This window comes from Heterodontus francisci, chromosome 18, assembly GCF_036365525.1.
Source record: "Heterodontus francisci isolate sHetFra1 chromosome 18, sHetFra1.hap1, whole genome shotgun sequence".
NCBI lineage: Eukaryota > Metazoa > Chordata > Chondrichthyes > Heterodontiformes > Heterodontidae > Heterodontus > Heterodontus francisci.
Window position 1 is genome coordinate 63891140 of NC_090388.1, and position 23128 is coordinate 63914267.

Here is a 23128-nt window from a genome sequence, read left to right on the forward strand (position 1 = left end):
AATGGTGAAGTTTCCTTTCTCTCTCCTGACTTTTCTTGCATTTTTGTAAATGCATATTGTGTAACCTTACCTCCAAATGATGTGGACAATCTTCATAGATCCTCCTAGAATGCATATTAATGTGCCTTAGATCCTTTCTTTTGAATATCTGTTAACTGATTTGTGTGCTAAATAATAAAAGAAACAAGAAGATAATATAGCACATTTCTTAACTATATTCAACAGGGTTATGACAGGCAAAAAGCCTACATAGCAGCTCAAGGGCCACTTAAATCTACAGCTGAAGATTTCTGGCGGATGATTTGGGAGCACAATGTGGGAGTCATTGTTATGATCACCAACCTGGTGGAAAAGGGAAGGGTGAGTTTGAAATTTCAAGGACAACTCTTTCACTCTGATCTCGGTGTAACTAGGAATGATATAGTTGACATTACCAATGCCTAATGCCTAGTTGGCTTTGGAATGAAAGAGCAGGGACATTGCTTCTCCTTTGCTTAGAATGCTGTTATCGGTCATTAACCATGCATTTTTATGAAACCTTTGAAGCTTAATTTCCCTGTTGCACACCTCTGCACGCAGGTAGTGAACACAGTTCCTATTTGTCACTGTGACTATGGAGTCTACTTCTACACTAGAAGTTGAAGAAAAGATTCTGCATTTCTTTTCTTGACATTGAGCTTCAGTGCATTTGAGGCAACGAATGTTCACTTTGGGGAATGGAACACTTTCCATTCTGAGCAACCAACTTCCAGCATTAAGTTCTGCCAGATCAAGGCAGCACAGTCGGGTCACAGTGGTGAGATGCCTGCACTCTATCCTAACCTGAGAGAGTTAGCCCACTGAATCAGTACAAATAAGAGCCACCCTGAATAGAAATGCTTTAAGAAGTCCTGAATTGAAAATATACACATTTTCCTTGACGTGAGTTTTTCTTTCTGTTCAGAGGAAATGTGATCAGTACTGGCCGTCAGAAAACAATGAAGAATATGGAAACATTCTTGTCTCGCTGAAAAGCACTAAAGTGTTGTCCTATTACACCATTAGACAGTTTTCTATTCACAACATGAAGCTTAAGAAGGTATGTGGATGTGCCAGTATGAAAATACAAAAAAAAACTGTTTAAGGGGCAAAAATTCTCATAACTTTTTGAATTAAAATTGAATACTCGATTCAATTTTGTCCCATGTTGCAAATTAGTTTGTGTCATTTTAGCTTTTTATTTGGTACCCTTAACCTGCTTGCACAAATGCGGAAGGGAAAGGGAGCAGATGGATTCAGAGCTGGGTTCCTCACTGGCCCTACTTTCTTTTATGTTCAAAAGCACATGTCGGTAATTGCTCCACGTCATATGTTTGGGTTGGCAACAGAAAGCTGAACAGTTCATTGTATTTAACCAGCAGCTGGGAGGAGCCAGGAGGGGCTTGTCATTGCATGAAGACTAAGAAGTAATTCACACATATCTTCAGACTGCTATTGATGTGCTAAGTCTTTAATTACCCAGAGCTGATGTCCTTGCTTATACTAGAACAAGTGGTGAAGGTAGTTCCACTGGAAGCAGTGTGTGTTTGTTCATTGATGTTCATTTTGATTTCCAATTCAGGAACAAATTTGGAATTGTTCCTTAAGGATTGGTGTTCGGCAAGATGGGAGGATGAGTTTACAGAAAATACAGAAGAGCATTTATATATTGTATCTAAATGTCAATATTTAATCCTGTAGAATTGCTTATATGCGAAGATATTTCCAATAATATTTTTTAGGTTTCTCAGACTTAATTTAAGCCCGTTTGTTAATCAGTATTTGACTATGGTTTCTAGCATGGGCTCATTGCCAGAAAACTGTCTAGATGGGAAGGCCCAGGTTTGGCCCCTTCATTGTGCTGAATTGACCAATCCAAGCTGGAGTCTTGGTGGGTCCATTACATTTGACTTCTGGGCCCTTGAGCAGACAAGGAAGGGGAAGGGTGGAAAAGCAAGCAAGAGTTCCTGCTTGCCAACTACTGACTTTACATGTGAAAGGGCATGTGTACGGGGAAGGACAAGACTCAGCTTCATGTGATGTTCTGCAAAGCTCATACCTGTAGAACAGAATCCCCAGCACCTGCAGAAAGGGGAATTTTGTCTGATGAGCAGGAAGAAGAGAATGTAATAAATTAATGTATCATTTTTATATTGTCATCTGCTTTAAGTTCCCATATGCTACGAATGCAGGCGTACACATACATGGACTGATTCTGTATTTTTTGCTTTAAAAGGAAAATAGAACTGCTACCTAAAGTATGTTTTCTGACACACCACAGGGATCCCAGAAAGGAAGGCAGAATGATCATACAGTGATCCAGTATCATTACACTCAGTGGCCTGATATGGGTGTTCCAGAGTATGCTCTTCCTGTGTTAACGTTTATACGACACTCGGCGGCTGCTAAGACCAATCTTATGGGACCTGTCGTCGTTCATTGCAGGTACATGACTTTATTCACTGTGGAAACATTTTAATTTGGAACAGCGTGACAAGATTTAAATGTTTTCAGCTTCAAATGGGTGGCAGACTGAATGTTGCAGGAGATGAACTATGCTTCTTACCCTATATTTGCTATCAGCTGTTGAGCATTCTCATCATGGGTGCAATGAGTTGACAGGTTGGTTCGTTTGACATTGTTTGTAGCAAGTTGAGGTCCAGATCACAAAGGTACCTAATAGTTGCGAATCTTGCTTGGAAGGGTGACACAAATGATTGGTGTGGGAAAGGGAATTATGACACTCGTCCATTGGTCTGTGGTCTTCAGAAGCTGCGAGATAGATCCATCATTGGGGAAGAAGGCAGTTATGTATGAGCATTACTCTATATCTTTGGATTGCATGATACGAGTGTTGGATGCTGACTATGGGGGAAAGCATCTGATCTCCTTTGTTGTTGGTCATATAAGGCACTGGCAGAGGCTCCATCCCTTACAAAGCTCCAGGGATTCCATTTTAAGGCCCAGAACATTCTGGTACACTTGCATTTGGAGGTATGGTGGGAATGCACCACCGGAGTGGTGTCATGTAGGCTGACTTTTCTTTGGTACTAAAGGAATGCTGCATTGATGAAGGCAGCTTGTTCAGATGATAGGTTACACTGAGGCCCTGTTTGCCTATTCAGGTGGATGTAAAAGATCTTTTGGTACTAGTCAAAGCAGGGAATTCTCCTAATTATTCCACCCTAAGCATTCCACCCACAAAAAACTGCATTAGTGACAGATTAGCTGGCCATTCATTACATTTATCATTTACTAGGTCTTTGCTGTGCCTAGATTGGCTGTCATGTCTGCCTCCGTAATGTTAATGACTGTAATTCAAAAGTAACTGGTTGTGTGATGATTTAGTATGACATGAGAATGTGATCAAATACTATATAAATGCAGCTCTTTCTCATGCTCACCATCAAGGCTCATCACACATAAGTGGGGAAGATACCAGCAGATGATAAAGCTGCTAATCAACCATGGGCATCGCACCCAAGTGAGTCAGAGTAATTTTAACCTAACACGTGCAGTGGAAACTGATGGGTACAGATCAGCTGTCCATTTTACACACCGCTCAATTGACTTCAATGGAAAGTAAAATTGGATATGCGTACAACCTGATATGAAACATCAGTTTTCCACCGGGACAATTGGGTTAAAATTACCCTTAATGTGTTCAGGAGAGGGGAGAAACCGAATTGGATAGTTTACAATTTTGTTCTCTCCTGTTCTGTTTTTGGACAGTTCCAGTAGCTTTGTATAAGCCAAAGAACTTGAGACGCTGCAGTCAGGATTTTCTTTGACTGCTGCTGAAGCACAAGTAGTTAAGTTTGGCTTCATCAGTTAAACCTGGAAGAGAAGTCTGGAGACCTGGTGCCAGTGTCACCTCCATAAAGAGGCATAAATCCAGGAGGACATTATAGTTCTATTATCCTATCTTCTTTGAGACTATATAAAATCCTTACCCTGAGAGTCAATGATAAATGTTTGCTTGTGACAATGAAGGGGGAAGCAGCAAATGATCTTAAACTAAAATAATTTAAATTGGTAATGCCAGCTTAAAATTCAGAATCATCTGCCACAATGGCCTGAATCTTGCAGTTGTAATGATAGCAAAACAATCAGTGTTCACTGTCATTACTATCTGAAATTGACAACAACTTCTGTGTCTGCACATGCACAGTTAAACATGGAAATCCAGAAGTTGCTGTTAGTGATTCCCTGCTCCTCTACAAGGGTGCTGTTGTAGTCCTCTCAGATGGAAATCCATTAGAAATCATTGATTTGATGCGAATTTCCACTTTTTACTCTATTAGTGTCTCTGTAAAAATCGTTGCAGAATTTATTTCTTGTGGAATGGGTTTTTAACAGGTATTAAATCATAATTACTGCTGAACAGCCTCTCTGGCCCTATAAAATTAATTTTATATTTGTGATCTGTTAGATTTCTCCATTATGTTAAAATGCCATAAATTTTTAAAGTAATTTTTTAAAAGGTTGTTTATGATATTTCAATTTCTACCTTAATCCAATGTGTATGTCCAAATCATTATTTCACTCTGCAAAAAGATTAAAAAATGAAGGATAATCAGTGCTTTTCCTTCCTGGATTGCTGTTAGTGAGAATTCTTCAATGTGATTGGCTGCTTAGCCTGCTTGATGACATCAGTGTTGCCAGACACTGAAAATCTCCAGAATCAAATTCATGTTGGGAAAGGTGAAATTCATGTCACAGAGATCGTTGGATCTTTGCGGCAGTTTTCTTCGAAGTCAGCGATGAACATTGCCACTTCACCCCTGACCCCAAAATCCAAGCCAATGTATAAAGTAGCATTTTTCCTTTCATTTTGTTACTTTAGCCTTAAATTCTGAGGTTTTTGCTACATCACTGCAGAAAAGCCTGGCTTGATGCTGAACAGCTATATTTTTGATCGAGACCTGAACATTTGGATTTGGGAATGCCAATTATATTTTAAAAATGCTCCTTATCTTCACTACTGTAGATGCCTGTACAGATAGATATGGTCACGTTGAAGGATTGAACAGTTTTCCAATTTGATTAGCTTTGTAATATTCTATATCATTTCTCTTGCAGTGCTGGTGTTGGAAGAACAGGCACATATATCGTAATAGACAGCATGTTACAACAGATCAAGCACAAAGGCACCGTCAATGTGCTGGGCTTTCTCAAACACATCAGAACACAAAGGAACTACTTAGTGCAAACAGAGGTAAGAACAACTGCAAGGGGTGGAAGGAGTCCTGGTTCTTGCAGACTCCTTATTTTCTTTGTTTGAATAAGTACTCGGAGGAAGGATTTTTCAATTGCAATGCAAAACTTTGACCTCCTTTCTTCAGGAGCAAATGTCTTTGAACATTAGAAAGAAAAAACTTAATCTAATTGAAGAAATGTCAGATGTACTTTTATTTGAAATACAGGAATGAATTGTGAGATAAAAATAGAGTGCATCGTGGTAGTCTGGCAAAAAAAGAATGACAGAATGCAAAATGAGGTGATCTTAGACTTGCGTCACCACAATGCCAGAAAAGCACTTTTAAGCTGTTGACTTAAATAAGAGAGAATAGTTGCATATAAACTGCATAGTCAGAAACAGGGTGTAAATCTTAAATATTAAAACTGAACCTTGATGACAAACTTAATTTGTTTAGTGAAGTTCATAAACTTTTTCAGAAAATGTTGAAAATTGAAACAGACAAATGAATCATTATGTCTCCTGGCTTGTTGCCCTGTGAGTTATGTAAGAACATGTTATTGAAATTCTTGAAAGGAATATGGAAATTCAAATTCAAATTTAGCCAAAGTTTTCCAAAACTGGCATGACTGACAAGAAACTAAACAAAGTATAACCACATTTATTCCAAAGAGTAAATTAATAATTTATAGAACTAATCACTGGTTATAACTAACTTATTATGGGAAAGCACATTTTGGAGGGAATTTTATGCTCTCCCCGGTGGTGGGTTTGGATGCGGGAAGAACATAAAATTGGGTGGGATGGTGGCGGGGGTGGGGGGGAGACCTGCCACCTTCGAGCCTCCACCAAAATTTAATCCGGGGCAGGAAGGCCAAATTAATGCCTAATTAAGGGCCGTATCCCACCACTGCGCTGTTGCAGCACGGGAAGCATGGCACGAAAGCTGTGTGGGCTGCTTCCCAGCTCCGGAGGGATGGAGGAGGGGGGGGGGGGTCCTTCGTTAAAAAGCACTTAATGCCTGAACGAGGGACACAGCATCGGTAAAGGGGGTGGGCACTGAGACACCCCTCTGCCCTTGCTAACGAACCCCCTACATCTTCCTCCTCCACAACCCCTACCCCATGAGGCCCTTCCTGCCCTGAGCTACCTGTGGCCTGGGTCCAGCGACACTCTTCAGCCTCCAAGAGGTGCTCCACCAGCAGCAGCCACTGCCTCAGCGATGTCGCTGCTCAGTGGAAGAGCTGCCAGCCTCTGATTGGGGTCCTTGATCCAGTGGAAGGCCCACCGCTGTCCACCTAAGTGCCTAATTGGTATTCAGCAGGCCTTCTACAGAAGAGGTGAAGCAGGGTACTCAATCTCGCTTTTCCCAGACGATGTCGCCAGCCTAAAATCCCAGCCTTTTTTAAAAGTCTAGCTTGTGGATCCACTAGATAGCAAACACAGTGTGAAGCTGGGTAATTTGCTGAAAATCATTTTCAAAATGAAGTGAAAAGGCTATATAGTTCACAAGCCTGTAGGAACTGTGACAGGAAGTTATAAGCTCTGCCTCATAAGTTAGTTTTTGCAATGAAGCAAACAAGAAGTTCAAGTGTAACCAGAGAATGAAAGGACACTGGTCAACACCGGGGGAGCACAACCTAATAATGAGTTAGGGTATATGGGAAATAGGTTCAGCAGATGAACAAACATGGAGACTAGCGTGAAGACAAAATAATAAATACAGTGGGACGGAGGCAACAACTTTTGGTTTGAAAATAAACTAGCTATAAATGTGTGGTGTGTTTTAGAGCACAAAAACAGGAAGATTTATTTTGTTTCTTGCCAGAAACCTATTGGTGCTTGGATGAGAACTCAAAGTTGTGACACTTTGCCTTCAAGATTTGTAATTATCATAGACTTCTCTCATAGAAACAAAACACACATTATCCATGGATCCTTAATTATGGTGCTAATGCTTCTTTGCTGCTAGAATGTTTCAGCACATAGGCTAACTCAGCAGCACTAACCTGTTAGTAAGATTGCAGCCTATTCACCAATTATGCAATATCACATCTAATGTGTTTTCTCAATAGGAGCAGTACATCTTCATTCATGATGTCCTGGTGGAGGCTATCTTTAATAAGGATACAGAAGTTTCTGCCAGTCATTTACATGCCTATGTAAATGCTCTTCTGACACCTGGGCCCTCAGGGAAAACAAAACTCGAGAAGCAATTCAAAGTGAGGCTATTAAATGTCATTTTCAAAAAATAGCTACTTTGATTATTTTAGTGTGAAATTCAGTGGGAGCAAAATGCTGATATTGTCTGTGTTATCATACACTATCAAATGTGTCCCCTTTACCTCATAGGCCCAGCTGATTAATTTTCTGATGTTGCCAGAGATAGTGTCACCAACAAATTTGATTGATGTTACCATCTACTTCCCCCCTCCCCCTTCCCCCACCAAATCCCCACTTGGCCCACAACACCTGAACAAGATAGCCATTGGTAGTTAGAGTGGCCAGTTCAGTAATATAAGTCAGAATGAAGTATTCTGTTATGGAGCTTCTCCAGCCTTCAGAGGAAGTCTGTTCTCAAAGTTGATTCTAACTTTTGAATAACGTGTGTAAACTGAATGGGAGGCTACTTTTGCAACAAACCAATGGAATTTTTTTTTAATGTTGAAAGTGCAAAAAGAAAAATGATGAAAATCTTAAATAAAAACAGAAAATGCAGAAAATATTCAGCAGATCAGGCAGTATCTGTAGAGAGGGAGAAAATGAGTTAACAGGCAGGATTTTACCACAGGCTTTGGGACTCCGTTGTCAGGACCGAATTTTAGGGATGGGCAACAAATGCTAACCTTGCCAGCACAGCTCACATCCCAGGAAAAAATAAAAAACAATGGGGTCCCAAGCCCGTATTTGCTGGGAGCCAGACCGGCACCACGATATTCCCGGAGGCGGCCTCCTAATTGACTGCCTCCAAGCTCATCGTCCTATTAAGGACAATGGGCGAGAAATAGATGCTGCCGGTACAGTGAATCTTTGGAATTCTCTAACCCAGAGGGCTCTGGAAGCTCAATCATTGAGTATGTTTAAAACAGAGATCGACAGATTTCTAAATACAAATGATATAAGGGGATATGAGGATAGTGTGGGAAAAAGGCATTGAATTAGATGATCAGCCATGATCGTATTGAATGGCGGAGCAGGCTCGATGGGCTGAATGGCCTACTCCTGTTCCTATGTTCCTATAATCAACAGGCCAGCAGCTCTGAAGTCATGGCAGCCCCACTAAGAGAGGTGGGCGCTGCCGAGACAGCCCGGACAATGCAAGGGCGCCTCAAAATGCAGGGGACAGTACAATTTAAAACTGTTGGATGACCGAGAGCGGAAGAACCCATGGAACGGAGGGGAAGGCCCTCCGGAGAGAGAGGGGCCTTTTCATCATGTGGCCCCCTTCAATGGGCTATTGAGCCTCTGGTTCCGATGGCCACCACCACACCGCACCCGCCACCCCCCCACCCCCCCGCATCCCACGCCCTCTGGACTGCCACTGGGAAGCCCTCTAAATCTCCACTAACAGGGGATCTTAAGTATCTAAATTGTAGAGGCTCCTCACTTTTTCCTTCCAGCCCTACACTCCATAGCTGGGAAAATCCTGCCCTATGTTTCAGGGCAATGACTTTTGTCAGAACTAAAAGCTGACACAGCTGAACAAGAAGAATCAGAGCCAGGAAAAATGGGGCAGGGAGTAAAAATAGAGAGAGCAGGAGATAAGTAAATGACAAGTAATAATGATGTAACAAAAGGAGGCAATAATTAGAGAAGTAATAGGCATATCCAGGACCCAGAGGAAGTGTAAATGGCTGCAGCAGATAGCAGAGAAGAGAAGGAAGCATGGAATATTTGGCAAAGCAAAGAAAGCTCCGATGATCCAGGAGTATGGTGGAGACAAAAGGCAGGTGGAAGGAACACCATGGGTGAAGACTACCCCACTGATGAGGAGTGTCCATCCCGAGAACCTGCCCACACCATTTCTGGAAGTGCTGGTACAGTCATCCAGAGTTTTTATTTTATTTTATTTTAGAGATACAGCACTGAAACAGGCCCTTCGGCCCACCAAGTCTGTGCCAACCATCAACCACCCATTTATACTAATTACCATTAATCCCATATTCCTACCACATCTCCACAATTCCCCTACCACCTACCTACACTAGGGGCAATTTATAATGACCAATTTACCTATCAACCTGCAAGTCTTTGGCAGTGGGAGGAAACCGGAGCACCTGGCGAAAACCCACACAGTCACAGGGAGAACTTGCAAACTCCGCGCAGGCAGTACCCAGAATTGAACCCGGGTCGCTGGAGCTGTGAGGCTGCGGTGCTAACCACTGTGCCACTGTGCCGCCCAGTTTCCAGCATCTGACGTCCAAGAAAATATGGGGGCTGTGGTTAAGGTCTGAAGTTGTTAAAAAATCATTAGTAAGGCCAGAAGACTGCAAATCACCTAGCAGAAAGATCAGATGCAGTTACTCATCACTTGCACTGAGCTTTATTGCAACAGTTTAGTCCCCCAATGTCGGGAAGACTGCACCATGAGTAGCAAATACAGTATCTAAGATAGAAGAAGTACAAGTAGTTCACTGTCTCACCTGGAAGGAGTGTTTGGGGCCCTGGACAGTGGTTATGTAGGGAAATGAATGGGCAGGTATTGTCTCTCCTACACTTGCCGGGAAAGATGCAGGGAGAAGGGAAGCTGGTGTTTGGGGGTGATGGAGGAGTGGATCAAGTTGTCATAGAGTGAAAAGTTTCTTTGGAATGCTGAAGGGGATAGTTTCAGGAAGAATTGTTTGGTGGTAGTGTCATACTGGATGTGGAGGAAATGTCTGACATGACTTTGGGAAGGAGAAGAAGGGCTGAAGATGGAAGTGTGGAAAGTGTGACAGACACACTTCAGGGACCTGACTAACATGGTGGAAAGGAATCATTGCAGATGCACATAGGCATACCCAGTCGGGGATAGCACCTTAAGAGGGTAGAAAATTGGTAAAAGCAAAACCAGCAGAATTTCCAGAGTAAAGTTTAATATTGCCAGAGAATCGATAGCCAGGATCAGAGAGTTGATAACTGGGATCACCAATCAGTAACCAGGGTCAGGGATCACCTTTTAAACAGAATGGAGTTCAAATTCAAATGCATTTTATATTGTGTGATCCATATTGAGGACATTATGTTTGAACTCTGAATTTCCCTTTATTTCTCTCGACAGTTGGTAAGCCAGCCTCATGCCAAGCAGTGCGATTACTCTGCAGCACTGAAGCAGTGCAATAGGGACAAGAACAGAAACTCCTCCATCATTCCTGGTAGGTTTGAAGGTCAAGATACTGAAAGCAGTTCAACTTTAAATAAGAAAGCATATTTAAGTTGTTTTTGTTGTTTTGAATAAAATTTACTTTAAAGAAGGTTTGTCAATGTCATGCCAAAAATGGTTCAGTGTTGGGGATGTTGGGATATTGAATGATTACCCACTTTTTGCCTGTGGATGATGGTACAGGTTGGGTCCCAGGTTTAACCATGTGGCTGAAAGGAGGACTTCAGACTATTCCCCCAACATCCTTAAGCATCACCTGCAAAAGTAGCCAGGCATATTATGTTATGATGGCTGTTCACTTGCAGCTTTGTGCCAATTCCAGTCTAACACCTCTCCATTGCCTCCAAATACACCTTCCCCATCACCACAGCCTCACTAAAAACAACGCTTGGAGACTGCTTTTTCATAATACTACCTGCTTTGGATGTCTGATTTGACTCAAAAAGTATTTGCATTCTAGCAGTTCAAAAAATAAGTATTTAGCAACCCCGATTAGGAAGCCAGTTTGTCATAATGTAAAACATCTAAATGCAAGCTTTTTTGTCATGTACCACACTCCCAAATAAGGAAGGAGGAAGATGATCTGCAGCCTGTACCAGCCAACCCAGTTAGCAGCTTTTAGCTACTGAAGACTGACCTGGGTTGAGTCACCTGACAACGCTTTCCTTCTTTCCTCGAGCTGGAGCAGTGGCTAGCTTTATTCAAGTCTAATTGACCTCTGCTTACATAATATTATTGCCAATAATGCACATATTAAAGAGCGCAAAGAATACATTGGCACTGCAGAAATATGTAAATCAGTATTTCTTTTCATTCTTGGGATGTGGTGTGTTGCAGGCATTTATTGCCTGTCCCTGGTTGCCCTGAGAAAATGGTAGTGGGCAGCCACCTTAAAACGCTGAGTAGTGGTTTGATGTAGCTGAGTGCCTTATTAGGCCAATTCAGAGGGCAGTCAAGAGTCAACCACGTTAGTATGGGACTGGAGTCACGTATACGGCAGGTGAGGTAAGCATGGCAAGTTTCCGTCCCAAGGAGATTAGTGGGGGAGTTGGGTTTCTATGACAATCTGACAGCTTCATGGTCATTTTTAACGATACCAGCTTTTTATTTAAAACTGCACTTAAATTTGCAAATTGCCAGGGCAGGATATGAAATTACATTCTTTGGATTATTGGTTAAAGTTTATGGATTGCTAGCCCAGTATCAATATCAGTTGATGTGAAGCTTGAACTAGATAGTTGAGGTGAAATTTACCAACCTGTTTTCAAAGGTCGAGTGGGAATCCTATCCTTAGTTTTATGTTTTTTAAAAGTTACCCAAGGGCAAGTAAGATTCTTTTAATATCCATTCAATTTTCTAATCAGCATTGCACAGTTTTAAAATGTACTGGAGACGACAGAAGAATCTGAGTCTTGCAAACCTCGATCCAATTGGACTGGGCTGGGTCACTGGCAGCAGGAAGGATGTTGGTTCCACTTACTTCAACTACTGACAGGAGAAAAGCGAAATAGTTAGGATCACAATTTTTGGGCCTGGATTTCTAAATTAAATATCTAATCTAGGTAATTTAAGGTGTGAGTTTTTAAGAGATCTCAATCTTGTGCTCTTTTAGATGATAAAGTGACACTTTCAAGAGAAGGGGCATGTAAAATGGAGGCATGCACTATATGTATAGAGGGAAACATTTGCATTGATCAATCCTTGATTCTCTTCTCACCTTCTCCCTTGCGTCAGGAATTGCAAATTGCAATATGCCCTATTGTAACGGTTTCTTCCACTGAATAACCATACCACTCGGGCACTGGTGGTTCCATGGCACATCTCCTTTCCGTGAGAATTCCAAAATCCTGAACCTTTTAGAGGGAGCCAGTCCGCCTCATCACCAATTCTCACTGTAACCTATAGATGAAAGTAAGTGACATATGTTTTTCTATTCTAGTGGAGAGATCAAGAGTTGGACTCTCAACATCGGCTGTAGAGGGCTCTGATTACATCAACGCTTCTTACATTTCGGTAAGCGGTCAATGCAGGTTTATAGATTGTACAGGTTTACACCAGGGATAGGCCAGCCTTTTGGTTCTCGGAGTGGGTACCTGTGTGTCTATCAGTGAGCGGGCTCCTTATGATTAGGCAGGAATGTGAATCATTCACAGAAATGCAAGATTTTCATTTCACAAAGATTAAAGATTAGGAAGATTCACCCTGAGCTTTTTAATCCTTCTAGGCATAAAGGACTGGTTATATCAATCAAAGAGCAGCAATGACTAATTTTCCAGGCCTAGGATGTTTAAGGAGCTGAAATTGAGCAGAAATTTGGAACCAGCAAGCGCTTGACAGGAATGAAATGAGCTCACAGACCAGAGCTTGGACATCTTTGGGCAACACCACGGGTCACTCCTAGTGCTGATCCGTGAGGAAACAAATTACTTCTAGTCCTGCCAGACTTGACTTTGCATGGCAATCTAGGCTTCTTTCCAATGACAGCCACCCCAACATATATTATAAGAGGAAGCAAACACCACAGTGAGCAGCTGGTTAGAGAACAGACTTTGAATTCCACAGGGGAGAGAAAGACAGAGGAATGATTCAGCTCAATTTGTCTAAAATGCAAATGGAAGTTGAAGATTGAAAACACTTAGCCAGATCACATTAACCAACTAATGTGTGGCTACACCCTCGCCCCTTCCCCTCACATCTGATTTCGTAGAATCATAGAATGGTTATAGCATAGAAGGAGGCCATTCAGCCCGTCGTGTCTGTGCCAGCTTGCTGCGAGAGCAACTCACCTAGACCCACTCCCTCGCCTTTTCCCCATAGCCCTGAATTTTTTCTCTTCAGATAATTGTCCAGTTCTCTTTTTAAGGCCTCAATTGAATCTGCCTCCACTACGCTCTCAGGCAGTGCATTCCAGATCCTAACCATTCGCTACATAAAAAGGTTTTTCCTCATGTTGCTGTTGCTTCTTTTGCCACTTGGCTTAAATCGGTGTCCTCTGGTTCTGGATCCTTCGGCCGATGGGAACAGTTTCTCCCTATCTACTCTATCCAGACCCCTCATGATGCTGAACACCTCTATCAAATCTCCTCTTAATCTTCTCTTCACCAAGGAGAACAGCTCCTGCTTCTCAAACCTATCCATGAAACTGAAGTTTCTCATCCTTGGAACCATTTTCGTGAATCTTTTCAGCACCCTCTTAACATTCTTCCTAAAGTGTAATGCCCAGAAATGGTCACAATACTCCAGATGAGGCCGAACCAGTGTTTTATACAAGTTTATCATAATTTCCATGTTCTTGTACTCTATGCTCCTATTTATAAATCCAGGATCTCGTGTGCTTTATTAATCGCTTTCTTAACCTGCTCACCAATAACTTGTGCACATATAACCCCAGGTCCCTCTGCTCCTGTACCTGCTTTAAAATTATACCCTTTATTTTATATTGCCTTTCCTCATTCTTCCTACCAAATTGAATCACTTCACACTTTACTGCATTAAATTTCATCTGCCACTTGTCCGCCCATTCCACCAGCCTGACTATGTCCTCTTGAAGTTTATCACTATCCTCCTCACTGTTCACAATACTACCAGGTTTTGTGTAATCTGCAAATTTTGAAATTGTGCCCTGTAAACTAAAGTCTAAGTCATTAATATATATCAAGAAAAGTAGGGTTCCTAACACCAACCCCTGAAGAACCCCACTATATACCTGCCTCCAGTTCGACGGACCCCACTATATACCTTCCTCCAGGTCGACAGACCCCACTATATACCTTCCTCCAGTCTGAGGACACCCACAATATATATTCCTCCAGCTTCCATAAATTCTGGAATTGACTAGGAAAAAAAATCAATTTTACTGATTCTTGCTGAGACCACGGGTTGCTAGGCAACAAAAGCATTTACTCTTTTTGTCCAGATTTGTGGGTGCATTTTGCAAGACAATCCTCTGTGTCCAAGTTCTGTTTGCAGCTTTCACTGAAAACCGCATATTGTGGCAACAAATAATGCTTCCGAAATGTTTGGAAATATTGCAATAAATAAAATCGGTGTATGGGTTTTAAGCTCTGCTACCTTCCCTTTTAATGTATCTAGAACTGAAAGCAAAATGAAACAGTGGGCAACAGAAAGAAAAAAGGATATTTAATCAGATACTGGGAGTTCAAAGTGTTAGATTTGCACAAAAAAGGCAAACTTGCATCGATATAGTGCCTTGCATGACCTTAAAACGTCCCAATGCAATCTATAACCAATAAAATACTTTTGAAGTACAATCACTGTTGCAAGGTAGGAAACATAGCATCCGATTTGTGCACAACAAGCTCCCACAAACAGCAATGAGATAATAACCCGATAATATGTGGTAATGATATTGATTGAAGGATAAATATTTATCAGGGCACTGGGTAAATTCCCCTGCTCTTCTTTGAAATAGTGCTACGGGATCTTTTATATCTACCTGAGAGGGAAGATGTGGTCTCAGTTTAAGGTCTTATCTGAAAGATGGCAACCTCCAACAGTGCAGCACTCAGTACTGCACTGGAGTGTCAGCCTAGATTTTGAATGCTCTAACACAGTCCAAACACCAAATATTGTGCTCTAACACACACAGCCTAAATGCATAACTGCCAGAGGTCCGCACTGAACCTGCGTTGAGTCTGCTTTATTTCATTTCTCTTTTGTCATTTTGCATGTGCTGACAGATGATGTGACTATTGCCTGATAGATTTGTATTCTTAAGATCGTTCTTGAACATTTGTACCATTCTTTGCATTTAATTTCAGGGATTTCATCAAAGTAATGAGTTCATTATTACCCAACATCCACTGCCACATACCACAAAGGACTTTTGGAAAATGATATGGGACTACAATGCTCAAGTTATTGTCATGCTGCCAGATAACCAAGGGCTGGTATGTAGTCTTTTATTTTATTTTAAGCTTGTTTTATATTGGCTTATTTTAATTTGGAGTTTTTACAGCCATCTCACAAATGTTTTCACTACCAGATCCAGCTTTGTATCCCAGTGGAAGAATCATTAACACATAGAAAAACTAGGTCTAAGTCTTCTGCTAGGAGAAGGGGGCCAGATTCAGCAGTATAAATGTTGCTAACCAAGTCACAGCTATCAGTCTGTCAGAATCCAACCTAAGCACATGGCAGCAGTATTTCTGAATGGTGATTACATTTTTTCTTTATTTAGCTACTCTGAATACTATAGTGTGCAGCTAATAATTCAATGGCAGTACAGTACCAAAATGAGGTAAGATTGAGTTATTGGCATATTGTTGGGCAGAGTGCAGGGAGCTTTTTCGCCTGCTTCTGACCAGTGCCTTCGCTGAGTACAATATTCAAAAAATCTCCTGCTCACTCCGTGGATCTTTGACAGAGGAATTGTGGAAACAAGGTTTTCCCAGGACTTCTGCAACTCTTGTGCCAAGGTTACATAGGAACATAGGAGACACAGGGACCATATGAGATAATGACTGGATAATCTGCTGTAGTGATGTTGGCTCAGGGATAAATGTTGGCCAGGACACCAGAACTCCCCTGCCTTTTTTCAAAATAATGGCAAGTAATTTTTTTTGCATCCATCTGAGAGGGCAGATGGGGCCTCAGTTTGACATCTCATCGGAAAGATAGCACCTCCAACAATGTAGAGCTCCCTCAACCTCAAGTTTTGTGCTCAAGTCTCTGGATTGGGACTTGAACCCACAAATTTTTGACTCAGTTGTGAGACTGCTACTCCTTGAGCCTTGGCCGAACACTTAAGTGAAGAAATGTATATTTTCTTTGCTCTATTTAATGATGCTCATGATCAAACAAGATATCAGATTTAGATATTTTGAAAGTTTAAAAAAAAGTGAGTTAAAATTAGTCTGGCCTTAAAAACATGAATGGCAAAAATAAATATAACTACTGCTTGACGGTAAATTGTCTGACTAATGCTTGGCTTGAATAGGACAGCACTGTAATAGGTCATCAGCAGCAGTTTAGGGTAAGAGTCAGTTCCATTCTACTCATATTTTAAATAGATCCCTGGCTGTTCTCCAGGAGCTTCAGAGAGAATTTCTGACAAAACGTTGGTTATGAATAAGTTATTAACCTTTATCTGTAAGCAGCTGCTGGAACATTTGTGTGGATATAAACTCTATGTGGTTGCTGTTTCACAGATCGAGGATGAATCTGTGTACTGGCCAAGGAAAGAAGAACCGATGAATTGTGAAGCGTTTACAGTGAGTCTGATCAGCCAGAGCCACCTCTGTCTCTCCAATGAAGAACAGCTCATCATCCAGGATTTCATTCTGGAAGCAACACAGGTAAAAGATCAAAAATTAAATAGCCAAGAAGGGAAGAGAGATTCAGTTATGTGGCTGGTGTAATTTAATTTATCTTGGAACACAAGCCACAGCTAATTATAATACTATTTTTACAACAAGATTCATGTTTAGATTTAAACAAGATCATTTATACTGGTACGCCATATTACTATAAATGATTTTTGTATTTTGGAAGCATCTGGTTAAATTAATAACCAGGTGGGGTGGTTAGCATCCTCACTGATGACCCATTTCTTTTCACCCACCAGATTCCTGGGTCACGGGACCCTTTGCCAATTGTTCATGCTTCCTATTCCACTTAGCTATTCCACCTTACCTCTTCTCAGACTGTCTGTTTTTTTTTTGGATTTCTCTCATCATGTCTGCTGTGCATATCACTTCTGCCCCGTAACCATTTCCTAATCTCTCATTTGAGCACTTTACAGATCATCCTATGGCATGTGTTTTGCCTCCTCCCCCTGTTCCTTCTTAAATGTTGTTCATCGGTTAATATCTTTCAGTTATGAGGAATGGTTGATATCTGAAACATCAACTGACTTGTGCTTTCTTGGTGATGCTGCCTGATCTGCTGAGTGTCTCAGCATTTTTCAGTTGTGGTTAATGTAATAGGTGGTTTCTGTTGCCTGTAGATCTTTTCACCAAATTGTCAAAAGTACAGGGCAAACATGTTCTACTGAATAGCATCATCATGCTGGTGTTATGATCCCTGTGGAGACTACCAACAAACCAAAAGAATTGAATCCAGTGACTGACCACAATTTAGGAAACAAAAAACAGACAAGATTTCACTTTTATAAATTTTACTTTAACTCTCAAACCAAAACCAACATAAATTAAACATGCACAGTTAAATCACAGTCAATATATCTCTTAAAGGGTACACATTAATCAGATGCAACAAGGATGTATCTCACAGGACAGCCAAAGGACTTATCAGCAGGATGGCGCCGACCCGTCACATAGTCCTTCAGGTCTTTGAACTTTTCAAGCAGGTCTCCAGATTCCGTCTCCAAAGATGCAAACAGTGGTTTCCACTCAATGGCAGTTTCTCTGCAATCTGAACCCCATGGATACCATCTCTACCAAAACTGAGCATCCTTCCGGAACTGCTCACAACAGTCCTGGTAGTGTAGCTTCACTGGTCATGCCTTACATAACTCTATGAGACATTAAAAACAATGGTGGCCACTTGTATTTTGCAAGGGTCAGCTCTCAGAAAACAGGTTCCAATTTAAGGAGCTTGTCTTTTTTAAAACCAACAGCTCCCAGGTGTTTCAGTTCAGCAGCTCTGGGAAACTTTTAAAAACAGCATCTAGCTTTGCAGCTGGCTTCCGCTCTCCAGAGTCATCTTGTGAAACTGAAGCATACGCTCCAATCATATGTCTCTGGTAAACAATGTGGTTTGTTTTGTTAACCTGGTTCTAACCTCCCAGAACATTGAGCCTTTTGTTTCATTTTCAAATCAGGGTCTGTCTCAAAAAAAATGCTTTGAATCCAAAGTTATAGCACCCAACAGGTCAGCTACACAAAATGCAGTCTGCGCCTGAGAACTCCATCACACTGCATGTGAGAAAGTGAGACATCTGCGGATCAGTCTCTGTCTCAGTCACTCTTTGCATTAATGCTTTATTCTTTTGAACTATCAGTTGGAATCAGTTGGATAAGGCATCTTGTGTAGGGTATCCCTGAATCAGAATAGTAGGTAATCGTGATTATATAGATATTTGACCCTTATGGCTTAGTCTGAGCTGAATTAGCTGATTTGAGTCAGGTTGGAGCAAGGCATGTTTGTTGGCCTCAGCGCCCCTGATTGAGAGAAGGGAAGAATTGGCCAGTGTTCTCACGACTGATCATTATGCACCAAACTCTGCTGTTTGATTCATGCAGTTGAACAGGATCAATTTCACTTGTGATGTCTTGCACAACCAAATTTTCTACCTGCCCTCCCTGTTAAAGCTGATACAGGAATAATAACTAGGTAGGGAAGGTACCAGACAGTGACCAGCCCATGTGCAACTGTAACCCAGCAGGGAATCAACGGCTTTCGGAGGGAAGAGGAAGGGAGCAAACTATTAGATGAGGAAAAGGGAAAATATCAGATTTAACATTTTGGGTCAAATAAGGTTCTATTTCATTAACTGTGACCATCACTTTCCATTACCATCTGATGAAATTTGTGGTACTTGTGCATGTGTCTTATTTCCATTCATGACCAGCATCCATTTGCTTCTCTGCGATTCTCTCCCCATCCACCACCCCCTCCATCCCACCAGAGAAAATCTAAAACATTGGGATGCAAATGTGAAAATATAAGATTTGATTCATTCTCATTCACTGTGTTGTTTCAAAGAAAATATTTTTTGTGGCCTAATAAGTGCTCCAGAATTCCTTCCCTATAATATAAATGAAAACAGTGCATTATTTGCTTCCGTTCCAGATAGTCCTTGCTATGGAAGTCATGACCCAGTTTAAATAATCTGTTGTACACGAACTATTAATAATTTAACCATGTCACTTTACATTTTGCTTCTTTAATTCTCATACTTAATGTTGGATTGCATACAGTAATACGTACTTCATATTTATGTCATTTATAAAAAAATCACGGAGCTTAAATGTGGAAACATTGTGGCTTAATTTCATTGAGATTATTTTATTCCCAACAAGAGCAGTAGTAAAGTTCATTTGGTAATAAATCTGAAAAAGAACTGTAGATATTCCAATTCTGGCCTCTTGCACAGCCCCAGTTTTCATTGCTCCATCTTTGGCGGTCATGCATTCAGCTACCTAGGCCCTAAGTTCTGCAATTAGTCCCCTAACCTCTCCACCTTTCTCTTTTCCTTTAAGTCACTCCTGAAAATCTTTGACCAAACTTTTGACCACCTGTCATAATATGTGGCTTCATGTCAAATTTTGTTAACGCTCCTGTGAAACAGCTTGGGATGTTTTACTATATTAAGGGCACTATATAAATGCAAGGCAGCTGGTGGCATGGCCGCCAGTGGTGGAGTGGTGGAAGTCAGAGATGAGCAAGAGGCCGAAAGTGGCCATTCTAAAGTTTACACAGAGAGCATCCTTTGGAACAATTACCTAATCACTGAGGAACTAGACCTCTTTCTTCATTCATATGACAGTGCATGTGTCTCAGCATGTGTTAATGTAATAGTTTGCTTCCAAGATAGGTCAAAAGCATTATTAGAATTTATTTTCCCTCTAATTGGAACTACAGTATGGTTAACAATACATCCGGATATATCAGTAATGCTTAAAATTCTCCTGAGACACATTCCTTAATTAGATGCAATTTCACAATCCAGAAGTCAGAGGTCTGAATCTTCAGCCTTTGAATTTGACAGCATCATGAAGATGAGTTTTGACAGTTCACAGGCAAGTATGTAGAGTCCTGCGATGGCTCTACTTTTAGGGAGTGCAACAAGAAAAAATAGCTCACCTCACTCTATTCGAAGTACACTTTCTGCCTGTGAATAACTGAGCTGCATTGACAGTAATGCTTTTTTTAATAATTCCTTCGGCTACAGGATGACTATGTACTTGAAGTGAGACATTATCAGTCTCCAAAGTGGCCGAATCCAGATGGTCCTATAAGAAAAACCTTTGAACTCCTCAACATAATACGAGAAGAAGCTGCTACAAGGGATGGTCCAACAATTGTCCATGACGAGTATGTCTTCTTCCATGTTATCCTTTCTAAATTTAAACTACTCATACAACAGAGGCCTCATCATGTAAACACCTTCTCAGAAATGAAAAATGTCATGTTTACCCTGTTGGTGCCTTTAAGGAAGCCTCAAAAATGGGGTAGGTATTCCACCTAGTAGTGTTTTGCTAGTTCCTGGAGAAATGCATGATTTGCAGGTACATGAATACATTCTGTTGGGTGACTGTTCTGTTGGGTGACTGTTCTGTTGGTTGCTGCAATAAGATCCTCTCTCGGATCCAGCTGGGTAATATTCTTCCTGTTCCAGATAGCAGTAAGATTAAACTTACCAGTGGTGCACCTGGCACTTCTTTGTTGTACCAGATTGGGCTGAGGGGAGGACAGACCTCGTAGAAACTTCAGTAGAGCATTCGCCAAATTTACAAGGTTTGCATGATTATGGGGCATTACTAATTTTAAATGAAGTTTTAATGTTCATTGGATTGATTATGAACTTCTTAAATTTGGCATTGGACTAGATTGCAGTGGCTGTGAAGCCCAAGGGATGTGAAGGTTTTATTATTGTGCTGTACATGTGTGTATATAAAAAAAAACTCATCTTTTATTTCCTTCATTCAACAGACATGGGGGGATAACAGCTGGTATCTTCTGTGCTTTGACTAAACTGATGCATCAGCTGGAGAGTGAAAACTCAGTGGATGTTTATCAAGTGGCTAAAATGATTAATTTAATGAGGCCTGGTGTCTTCACCGATATTGTAAGTCGCCAAACACTATACTGTAAATGAGAGTGTTTTACTATTTTTATCAAAACATTTTGAAAGCATATTTAAGAATGAGACTGAGATTGGTGGAAAATGAAAGGCAACATGGCACTGTGTCTGGGGATCACCGGCAGGGAACATTCCCCATTTGTAGTGTTGACAGTGTTCATGAAGGTATCATCATTTTCTGGTCTCACTACATATGTTGGATTCTCCTTAATGCCTATGGGCGTGGTGTGGCTCTTTAGAGAGGGTGGGAGGTGGGGTGGGGCGATGAGTCCTCCTGCGGTGCATCTTTTGGAGGTCTTCAGGCACAGACTTCTGTGGTTTCGCGGTTGCACTGTCATCCATGCAGATGGATGCTCCTAAACAAACCTTGGCACGGAGAAGTTCTGGACTGAGTTCAATGGGCCTTTGTTGGAGAAGCTGCATCTTGAAACCAAATCTGCTAAGAGGGGAAGACAGAGCTGTTTGTGGGAGATGATGTGATCACAATTCTTATAATTGTTCTGATTTGCCCAAATTCCCACAGGGATCAGTTTAGCAGCTAAAAATCAGCACTGTGCTCTGAGCTCAGGTTATCTGTGAGCAACACCATCGGTGAGCTGCTGGCAGTTTATAGCCTGCATACTAAGAAAAAAAATCTAAAAACCTTTCAATAAGTGATCATATAACAATTATGTATACATAATAAGCAGAGTTATGTTAACTATATTTATTTCACTTACTGGTTAACTCAAAAGGAGGAAAATATAGAAATGGAATTTATGATGGCATTGAACACAGCTCCAACAATATTAGCTAACTAGGTGTATGCTGGTATACTAGTAGCTCTTTTGCATGTTGTTTTGAAAAAGACCACCATTATGTTGCAGCAATTCTGACCCAGTCACAATGATTCTCAAAAGTAAATTTACAGTGTTATAAGAACAATGAGGCCTGTTCTCTCTCTACAGGATCAGTACCAGTTTTTATACAAAGCTGTTCTCAGCCTGATCAGCACAAGAGAAGATGAAAACCCTGCAACTATGCTGGAAACCAATGGCCTGGCCATGTCTGCCAATAACTGTAATGGAGCAGAAAGCATGGAGTCTCTGGTGTAACAGTGCATGGGATATCTTCACCGGCACTGGAAAAAAAAACAATTCTATTTAAGATCTTGTTACCTCTACAGGTATCCATTGCAAAATCTTGGTATCCATTTTGTGTCACCAGTGGACAGTGACCTGTGGCTGCCTTTATATAAAAATAAATTGTTAGCAGAAATCGTTGTGCAGTGTGTGAATGTTCCATTTGCATCATGCTGGCCTGACTGATGTTCACTGTAGTTGCATATTCAGCATGTTCAATGTCAAGTCCCATGGTCTGCTTCCAGTCTGTATCAGAGTTTGTGGGGGGGTGGGTGGGGGGCATTCATGATAGTGTCTCCTAAAGATGTTTCCAGAAGAGAATATTGACAGCAACATCAACTGTTACTCGAGTGCTACTGCCTAAGACATACCTTTCTGTTTTCCACAATGTCAACACCTTTTAAAGACAAACATTCAGCAGTGCCCAAGCAAGCAACATAGAGAATGTACAGAAAGAAATGTCAGTATTGATTAAGTCTGGATAATGTGGACGTCACATTGTTAAAGAAAGAAAATTAATCTTCTAATACATAATGTATATAGTAGAACAATGAACCTGTCCATGGACCAAATTTCTATTTATAATTCTAGATTTTTATATTTTACTACAGAGTCTTTTCTAGTCTTTTTTGACGTTC

The 23128-nt window shown here is 41.0% G+C and overlaps 1 protein-coding gene across 1 annotated transcript in view; it reads left to right on the forward strand.

The window, feature by feature from the left end:
* LOC137379686 (receptor-type tyrosine-protein phosphatase zeta-like) overlaps positions 1-22752 on the forward strand; it is a 262813-nt gene extending 240061 nt beyond the window's left edge. Inside the window, exons 19-30 of the mRNA XM_068050891.1 lie at positions 226-360; positions 944-1078; positions 2300-2463; positions 5101-5236; positions 7294-7440; positions 10479-10572; positions 12520-12593; positions 15362-15490; positions 16751-16897; positions 20458-20600; positions 21219-21354; positions 22317-22752. Of these exons, the coding sequence (XP_067906992.1) occupies positions 226-360; positions 944-1078; positions 2300-2463; positions 5101-5236; positions 7294-7440; positions 10479-10572; positions 12520-12593; positions 15362-15490; positions 16751-16897; positions 20458-20600; positions 21219-21354; positions 22317-22463 (1587 nt within the window). The 3' untranslated portion in view covers positions 22464-22752. The remainder of the gene's footprint in view (positions 1-225; positions 361-943; positions 1079-2299; positions 2464-5100; positions 5237-7293; positions 7441-10478; positions 10573-12519; positions 12594-15361; positions 15491-16750; positions 16898-20457; positions 20601-21218; positions 21355-22316) is intronic.
* The last annotated feature ends 376 nt before the right edge of the window (positions 22753-23128 follow it).